The sequence below is a fragment of the Melitaea cinxia genome, chromosome 20, assembly GCF_905220565.1.
Source record: "Melitaea cinxia chromosome 20, ilMelCinx1.1, whole genome shotgun sequence".
Taxonomy (NCBI): Eukaryota; Metazoa; Arthropoda; class Insecta; order Lepidoptera; family Nymphalidae; genus Melitaea; species Melitaea cinxia.
Window position 1 is genome coordinate 3,728,868 of NC_059413.1, and position 9,848 is coordinate 3,738,715.

Consider the following 9,848-nt stretch of genomic DNA (forward strand, 5'->3'; position numbering starts at 1 on the left):
ATTTTTGCCTTGGATTCTATGCATTGTCTGAAGTTCATATTAGACGAAATATTTATGCCTAAAAGATCAATATTATCGGTGATCGGTACAGATACACCCCGGAAAGTCGGAGCTAAAGGGAATGGACTCCGTTTAGCGGTGAAAAGACACGCTTGCGTTTTGAGAGCATTAAATTTGACTAGGTTGGCGTCACCCCAATCGGATACCTCTTTTAAAGCCAAATTCATGCGTTCAACCAGAGCCTCTCTATGCTCAAGAGTTTCAGCCCCGCTAGCTCGGGGACTGGACATGTATCTCTCCGTAACAGTGCTGTCGTCCGCGTATCCAAAGATACCGGGCTTGAGGAGGTCATTAATGTGAAGCAAGAAGAGGGTTGCAGAGAGAACTGATCCCTGAGGGACACCGGCATTAACCGCCTTCAAATCAGACGAGGAGCCATCCAAGACCACCCGAAATGATCGCCCACTCAGGAAATCTCCAAACTTTTACACAGTATGGAGGTGATAGCGATTGGTCTGTAGTTAGCCGGGTCGGCACGACTACCCTTTTTAGGTACAGGTTGTACATTGGCAATCTTCCAAGCTTTAGGAACCTGAGCTGATTTCAGAGAGAGGCGGTACAAACGCGTTAGAACCGGAGACAACTCAGGAGCACATGTTTTGAGAACTCTAGCTGGTATCCCGTCAGGGCCACTAGCCTTATTCGTATCCAAATTGCGGAGCGCTCTCAAAACCACCGTTTGGTGAATGCATATATCGGACATAGCGAAGTTGAAAGGTGGATGTCGAGGAGGTGAGGCACTACCAGCATCAAGGTGCGAATTTTCCGCAAACAGGTTTGCTAAAAGGTTAGCCTTATCTGTCGCAGTAATGGCCAGCGACCCATCTGGCTTCAGCAGAGGAGGCAGTGAGTGTATAAAAAGTTGAGAACCACTGCCTAAATTACGAAACAAAGTTACCTTTTATTTTATCCTTTGAGTTTTTTGCTGTTTTTAAGTTAAAACACACTGAATAGTCCTCAAACACTTTATACTTCCGATACAAACGTTACGGAGACTAAGCCGGCCACAATAATAACAAAAGATAAATTTTACCCGTACATGATGCCAGTGAACTCGCGTGACGAGTCCATTCAAATTATATTGTAGTGCCGGCGACTCGCTTGGCGAGTCCAACGTGAAATGTATGCGGCATCCGCGAAGACATAATGAAAATCGTAGTGGCATTGAACGTGTTAATGGTGCAGTTCGTTACCTGCAACTTGACCTCCGAGCTGTCGACGGGGACGGACGCGGGCGCGGGCGCGGGCTCGTCGGGCTCGGCCGGCTCCCGCAGCGAGGACACCAGCCCGCAGACCAGCTCCACGCGCCCGCCCGCGTCCGGCAGCACCAGCTCCAGGGCGGACACGAACGCGCGGACCACGTCCGGGCTCAGAGGACCGTAGTCACCTGGAACGTTAAGAGGAAGGTTTTAGCTTTAAGTTAATTTTATTATATTAATTAATTTTATATGCAAAATTATATATATTGTGTATATAAGATAACTATTATTAGTGTAATTTTAGTTTTAAGTTTTAGGCTGATTTTAGATTGTTTGCTAACCGTCGGTCGTTGCTGACGACCATCGTCGTATGGTTACGGTATGAACTTATAGGAAGCTAAAGCAGTGCCAGTCTAAAATCATCTCTATTTCTACTTTCAATTGGTTCCCTTCACAGGTCAAATACATCATTATACAGTCATTTTTTAATAAATTAATTAAAAACAATTCGAAGCTACCATTGGTGTGAAGATCAATCTAGAACAATCAGTAATTGTGTCGGTAACGAAAGCCATCAGCGAATTTATTTACAATTTTGCTATAAAAGCCTATATCATTATCATTCATTCATTCACTATCCGCATTATATTAGTTTCCTCAAGTCGAACCCTTCAGGGTCCTTAAGAGCGTCTAGAGGTAGTGGTACCTGTAAGTGTATCAGTGACGAGTGCCTGTAGCGCGGTGCGTCCAGCGGGATCGCTGGCGTCATACACTCGCAACATGGCGCCCAGCTCCCGCAACACGTACTGCCGCGTGCTGAACCCCGCTGGGTCTTCAGCCTCGGACGGGCAGGGGGACTCGACGATCCTGTCAGAGGCAAACCATAGTGTAACCATTGTCATATTTGAAACCCGTTTTTAAATTTAATTAACGATTTTGTTTTCGATTTCAATTTCGTTATTAATAAGGATTCCTGAATATATGAACCGAACAATAAATAGTAAAAAGCAACAAGTTCAACTTTATGGTTTCTATTACTTGTAAGCTACTGCGTTTTTTTTAAATATATAACGAGGTCAGCAAACAAGATTTCCGTAGCTTATAGACGTCTGCAACACCAGAAGCATCACAAACGCGTTGCTAAGCCTATCCCCAATCCCCATCCCCAGGAGCTCTGGTCACCTTACTCACCAACAGGAACACAACACTGCTTGAAAGCAGTATTATTTAACTGTGATCTTCTCTAAGGTACTAACTCAGTCAGGTTGCTCAAGATTTTGAGAAGAAAATTTCCTGCTGTGCTGTACCTCAGTTATGCGCTCTGATTAATTTATTTTTGTCTTGTTGTCAAGCTTTTTAACTTTATGAATTTGGTGTTATTTCTTACTATTAAAATAAGTATGTTTAAAGTAACACATGACACATTTTGAAGTGTTTTTGTAAATAATAATCTTACGCTCTTATATATCCAGTTAGAACAATGAGATCAGGCAGCACCGTCTCCAAAGTTTCATCATCATCAATCTTCTGCAAATGTTCGGCGAGATGCCGCCAGTACCAAACGGTCTCCTTATTTAACTTCTCAGCGGGTATGAGACGCAATGTCTTGTCTGTCGGTAGCCATTCTAGTAGCTCTGATATTGGAAGACGTCTGCAAAGTTTAAAGATCTTGTTTATTATTATTATTATTAGGTGATATTCTAAGAAGTCATTTTTTTTAAATGTCCATAATGGTAAGGTATTGGCACCAATGCTGAGGGCTCAGTGATAGGGTACGAATTGCGTTGCACATTTTTTTCGTGCAGGGGTGGCAAGCGTAAAATACTTTTGTTTAGGACAAAAAAAAACTAAAAAGCAAAAATATTGAGTCCTCATTCAGCATCCATATATTCATAAAATGTTATAGTTGAACTGTAGCGCACAATATCTGTGCTGATAACTATAGGTATATTTCATAGGAGAAAAGGTCTGTAGACCATTGGGTCTACAGACTATTGAGTAGAATGTTTAGATGTTACGAAAGTACTGTACATTATGTTTTCTGCATATAAAATTCGAAATGTTCATTTTGTCATATAATTAACATGGTACATAATATGTAACATGGATTATAATTAATGATTTGACATTTTTCCATATTTTGCACAATAATATATTTATTCTTTATTTTTTTTTATTATATTTTTTTTTTATTCTTTATAAATGAATTTAAATATCGAAATAATATAGCACAATATTTAAAAAATCTGAAATATTAGTTCAGAATAATATCTTTCAATAAATAAAATAAAACCAACAATTACAACTTTGTTATTATTAGAATTTTGGTTTTGTATCATTTTACTATTGAATAGCTTATCTATAATATAAAAATGAGTCGCTGAATGTGTTGCTAAGCGCAAAACTCGAGAACGGTTGGACCGATTTCGCTAATTCTTTTTTTTTTAAATATTCCTTGAAGTACGAGGATGGTTCTTACGGAGAGAAAAAATTTAAAAAAAAAAAAATTTAAATTTCCTGAAAAAGTCTAAAAACAACACTTTTCTATACGCCCATACAAAAGATTTGTGATAATACTTAAAAGTCAATTTGAACTTTAATACCATACGATAAAGTTTGTGTTAGGCGATACGAAGTTCGCCGGGTCAGCTAGTTGAAAATAAAAAAGAAATATATACTATTAAATCACTGTTAGCTAACAAATTTGCAGAAGATTTTCATACAAGATGAGTATCATAAAACCCACTAAAGCAAAAAAATTCTTAAAACTCACTTAAACAACGATTCCAAAAGTTTTCCAGCAACATACTGAGAATCCTTCGCATCATGAGCGTTGTCCAAGCGAATAGCCTTGAGTAGATCTATGATATTTCCTTGAAATGTACTGAGCCAGCCAGGTATTAATATTTCTTCAACGACCCGCCGTACGCGAGGACTTCGTTCCGTGAGCCCCACCTTGAGTTATATGAAAACTTTATTATATTATTGGTTCAATTATTATTAGATTCTTATTAGTACGTGGGCTTAATTATTTCATCAATTTTAAGGTACCGAAAATACATGCTTGTAGTGTTAAACTTACTATCAATGCATTCTAAAGAAGTCGCCTGGCAACAGAAAAGCTGATTTGATAGCAGTGTTAATTGCTTTGGTATTTTTTGGGTAACCTTTTTTTAGCTAGTAGTTCATAATATCGAAGAGATATATACTTTACTTCCTAATGTTGTATTGTATATTATTTTATTTATTTATTACTTTACATAAATAGTATATAATAGCATTACATAAATAGTATTTTATAATTAATAATAATAAATAATATAATAGCATTTTTGACTAGTTTTACCTTTAAAGTAAGCACTCTCTGCTTGACTCTCAGCTGAGTTACATTGATAGCAGATATGTATAGGAAAGCAGCGCGGCGCACGGCTTCGTCTACGTCACACAGGCGTTCTAGTACGAAAGGGACGTTCCGACTGCATTTTGCTATTGACATCACTATAGCTCTGCAATAGGAAGTACTATTTGAAGACTTAAAACTAGCCTAGTTGTTGTTTGTTTATAACTTTTTAGCATAACAAAATTTTATCACAAGTATTTCCTTATTTTTCTGTCGCTAAATGTAAAAATAATCAGTGATTTAAATTGAGTTAATGGTTATTGCTTTGCGGAGTTTTTTGCCTTTCTCAATAGTAAGGACACATAAATTGTTTTTGCCTTTTATAATTATCTAGATTACATCAAAATAAGTTTACAAGATTTGATGCTTCTTAACGATTTTTCGTCCCATGACCATGACATCTGTACTGCCGTCACAAAAAATTACAGCAATATGATTAAAACAGTTATTTTTACTACTATACTCATTAACTATTTTATCTAAGCAATGTTTGATGAACACAAATCAGTGAGCTACTTTAGTATAAAGTATAGTATGAAGTTTATAGTAAGCTGAGGATACCTTCTAACAGAAGAACTAGGATCACAGCTCATATGAAACCGGTATGCTCTGGTGACTTCATCATCTGGCTCCATTGGGTTCTGAAGACGTTGCAGGGCTAGAGCTGCACGACATCGTACCGCACCTCGCGTGTCTTGGAGACGTTGCATCTTAAAACATTTGAAATACAAAAATTATAAGACAGTCTAAACAGTATCAACGTGTATATGTGTAAGTATTTGTAATGTGCAAAACCTTAAATAATATTTTGTGTTTTTTATACACTATCAAGGCATAAACTAAGTGTCCAGTCCACCTAATGATAAGTGGATACCATAGCCTATGGACGCCTGCAACACCGGGAGTATTGCAAGCGTGTGTACCCTATCTCTGACACTTCACCGGAGCTATGGCTACCTTCTCACCACAGCAACACAACTTATTGAACTGTGGTGACCTGTAAGGTTGAGATACTTCCACAGTCAGGCTGCTAAAAGTTTTGAGCAAGATATGTGTAGGTCAACTAAGTCATGGGTTCTACTCCTGCTTAATGTGTATCACTATGTTTTTGTACAATTATTTGTTTTTGGTTTTTTCATTAGAGCTCAACTCTTTTAGTTATTGAATAGAATAGTTAGTCATTTGTCCTGCTGCGAGCCAAGACAGAAGACAGAAGCAGGGGTAGCACACATAAGAAAAAAAAAGTCATACAGTCAATTTGAGGTCCTCCTATTGTGAAATTCGATTAAAAAAATCTTACTGTAATTTCGTTTACAATGGTTACCTGTGATGCCAAGAGCTTGTCACACAAGTCATCGTCCAAGGAAGCATCATCGCCGAGGGCAGACAGCACAGCTGCTAGTAGCTGGCTAGCTCTGTACCTTACAGATTGGCCAGATACACATTGACACTAAAAATTAATACCAGATCATATTGATACATTTATGTCACGCATATGAAACAAAGAATAAATAAGAAAATATCTCTCACATACACATATAGTCTTAACATAGACAGCTTAATGCCTCTGTTATAGGTAACAGCAGACTGATCTGTTCTTTTTTTATTTTTAAATATATAAATAAGTACATATATTACACCAAGACTGGGCAAAAATTGAACCCACAACCCTTCAAACAACCCACAACTCTTCAAACAACCCACAACCACAGATTGTAGCTAAGGCTACTGTAAGTTGCACTAATAGACTTGTCAAAATGTTTTGTAAGAAATTATAAAAATACTAATAATATAAATACTAATAATAAAAATACTAATAATATAAAGTAGTAAATTAATACTTCATTTTTTTTTTTGTATAATTCTTTACAAACTAGTTCTTCTTCTTTTAAATTCTAGCTTCCTCTAGGATTTGCCAACATCCGAGTGATTGAATTCGTTTATTATTTTGAAATTGACTCTACTAAATATGATGGTTTTGTGATACAAACTCACTAATTCATTTTAGGAAATTTGATAATATTTCAAAAGAGTTTCCATATATCATAGACGATGAGCTACGTCCCACATGTGAGTTTTAAGCTTTCAAGTACCTAAGTATAATAAATTGTTCCTCAAGCACTTTATTGTGCCGTTATATTAATATCTATTTATTCAGTGATGATGTAATATGTTGTTAAAATTTATTCTTTGATGTTCATTAAACTATAATAATAGTAATAAACAAGCCATACTAGGCGAAAAATAATAACAAATACCTACATCAAAAATAATTTCGAATATAAACATGAGGAACTCTTCTTCATCATCGAGAGAAGTGCAGAAGGTAGCAACAAACTGAACTACACGATCGACATTAGCACTTGTGTCTCCAAAAGTAAATAAGTAATGAAGTGCATTCTTAAAACTTTCTCTGAAAAAATCTTGATCAATCTGCAAAACAAGAGATTTATTATTTCATGTTGATTGATACATTTAATGTGTTTCAGTTGTGCCATTGAGACACCATTGATTCTGCCAATCTCACATAGAATGCAGAAGACACAATGGAAATTAACTAGTATAGTTTAGGAATATTTCATGTTGAAGTTATTTTAAAAAATTAAAAAGGGTATTTAAAGAAGTATACTTATTTATTTAAATAAAGGTTTATGGTATTCTGTTTTAGACTAATTGCTGCTTTAATTGTAAGAAACACAGCTTTTTATTATGACAATAATCAAATTTAGAATTTTGATATTATAAAACTACCAATTAAATATGGCCAAAATTCAGAGAACTTAAGATAAATATTAAAGTAAATTGAGCACTATTAAATATGAAAAAAAAAAAAATGAAAATAGTTTGATAAACGCTCGAAAACATAATTCAAAAATTTAAACATACAAAAATAATAAATTAGACGTTGTTTTAAAGGCATTGTAGTTAAAATAAATTTGAGGAGTTACCTTTTTGTATAGCTTTATTAATTCCTTAACGTATTTTTTATGTTGAACTACATTGTATTGAACATTTTGAAATATTTTAAACATAATAGGATTATTTCTCGGATTCGGTTTCCCGACCGGCTGCTGTACATCAACGTCATTGGGTGGCATTATAATTAGACTGTTCAAATTAAATATTTATGATTCTAACTACCAAATATGTATTCAATTTATTAATACACAAACAATTCAACTAAACATTAACAATCAAACCATAGCAGCGCTTTGCCATGGCGGTTACAAAAGTTGTTTAACTTCAAACTTTCAAAGTTTGACACAGGTTTGACATTAATGACATTTTTTTGGTGCCATTTATCCTCATTAAGGAATAGGCAAAGATACTAAGCCATACGGCCTGGTATATACCTAAAAGGCCTTCTAGCCATGTCTTTTGTTAATTTTTTTTTTTAATCATAACACTGATCGTTTTTCTTCAGATATAAGTATCCTCTAATTTTAAATTTATGGTGTGGTCTTAACCACATTTCTGATTTAATAACAATATATATTTACATTTATACTATATAAAAATTGTAAAAATAAGGAAAAAACTTTTTTTTAACTAAAGATAATTTTAGGCAGTCACTAATTCTAAATAGTTTTTAAAGAAATAACGAAATAAAATATTAAGGGAACTGCAGTAAACTTAAAGCTTAGACCACTTGAATTTTTTGTAGAAAGGTATTGATAAAAACAAAAAGTTGTGCGTTAAATTTTATTATATTTCAGTTATCGTTATAAAAAGTTTTTGTGTATGTAAATTATAGGAATTGTGAGAAGCATAATATAATTATTGTATTTATAATTATAAATGATTATATTTATACTGAAATCTAGTAAATATGAAACGTTTTCATAAAACTGTACAAATAAGTTCACCTAAAGACAATTTTTAGCACTTTATTATTGAAGCTTAAATACAACAGGTACCTGACCAGGTACATGACGTTACAATTATTTTTGTTACTTTTTAATAAATTTTATACTGATTTAATTTCTCTTAGGTCATTTGCGATATAATACATACATTTACCTGAATTGCATATACTTATGAATAATTAAGATTAATATGGCATTAAATGAAATATATTACAGTTCCAAGTAACTTGAAATCAGGTGTCTTCAACCAATTTAAATGATACAAAAAAAAAAAAAAAAACTAGCGATCATATTCGTAGGTAGTGTTTTTCTAAGTCAATTTTAACTACCTAATAGAGATAACTTAAACACAAAATTTAATTTAAAAAACACTTTTCACTATACCACATACAATGGCATCGAACGAAATCCTGTTACAATAACTCCTTTGTCAGCTTGTTCTGTCACATATCAGTAGAAAGTGTACCTAATACATAGTAAAACACAGACATTTCAAGGAATAATTGTTACTATAACTGCCTCAAAAATAATAAAGCAAAGGTATTTATAGAATATACGTAAGAAACGTTAACATCACAATAGTACAGAAAACTAATTCCCATACCAAAATTATTTTAGGAACTACATGTTTGTAGTAAGTATCTTCTGCAGTTGTTGTATTTAGGGCCTGTTTCACCAGCTGTGAATAACGCTATTTGACGGATGACAATACAAATCACGGTCTTATACACAGGTCAGGAAACTAATTCCAATTTCAATGGTGAGAGACTAGTACGATAATGTCATAACTTTTCGTTCGCGTTACACTTACATATATGATTGGTCACTGCACGGTCACGTAGTGCGGTGCACAGTGCGCACTACGCACACCGGTTGAGTGACATTTCATTGTATTTGGTTATATTGAGGTGACGGTTCATTGTATATAATTGGTTATATTGAGTGACGTTTCATTGTATTTGGTTATATTGAGGTGACGGTCATTGTATATAATTGGTTATATTGAGTGACGTTTCATTGCAATTGGTTATATTTTAAAACATAAATGCGTGACGTAGTCTTCTACGTCACGCATCGATCGTCGTGCCTCTAAAAAAACTGTAACCATTAAGCCTACGTACCCCCACCAGTACCTCCACCGGTAGCTGCTGACCTGTGTATAAGACCGTGACCATGATATAAATAGACTTGACAGCGGGAGATAGCACAGGCCAAACTTATAGCCTTATGATTAATATATGCGAATAGAAAAATCTCATAAATACAGTAGAATTCGATAGTAAAAAAGAATTATGAATCAAAAACTCTTAATTGTCGGATACA

General features: G+C 34.6%; 1 protein-coding gene across 1 annotated transcript in view; it reads right to left on the bottom strand.

Moving 5' to 3' along the window:
- Positions 1 to 9,520, bottom strand: part of LOC123663318 (condensin complex subunit 3) — a 26,592-nt gene extending 17,072 nt beyond the window's left edge. The window contains exons 1-9 of the mRNA XM_045598006.1: positions 7,608 to 9,520; positions 6,922 to 7,092; positions 5,984 to 6,109; positions 5,221 to 5,369; positions 4,606 to 4,765; positions 4,033 to 4,214; positions 2,716 to 2,910; positions 1,966 to 2,126; positions 1,254 to 1,447 (exon numbers count right to left, since the gene is read on the bottom strand). Of these exons, the coding sequence (XP_045453962.1) occupies positions 1,254 to 1,447; positions 1,966 to 2,126; positions 2,716 to 2,910; positions 4,033 to 4,214; positions 4,606 to 4,765; positions 5,221 to 5,369; positions 5,984 to 6,109; positions 6,922 to 7,092; positions 7,608 to 7,757 (1,488 nt within the window). The 5' untranslated portion in view covers positions 7,758 to 9,520. The remainder of the gene's footprint in view (positions 1 to 1,253; positions 1,448 to 1,965; positions 2,127 to 2,715; positions 2,911 to 4,032; positions 4,215 to 4,605; positions 4,766 to 5,220; positions 5,370 to 5,983; positions 6,110 to 6,921; positions 7,093 to 7,607) is intronic.
- Positions 9,521 to 9,848: the final 328 nt, after the last annotated feature.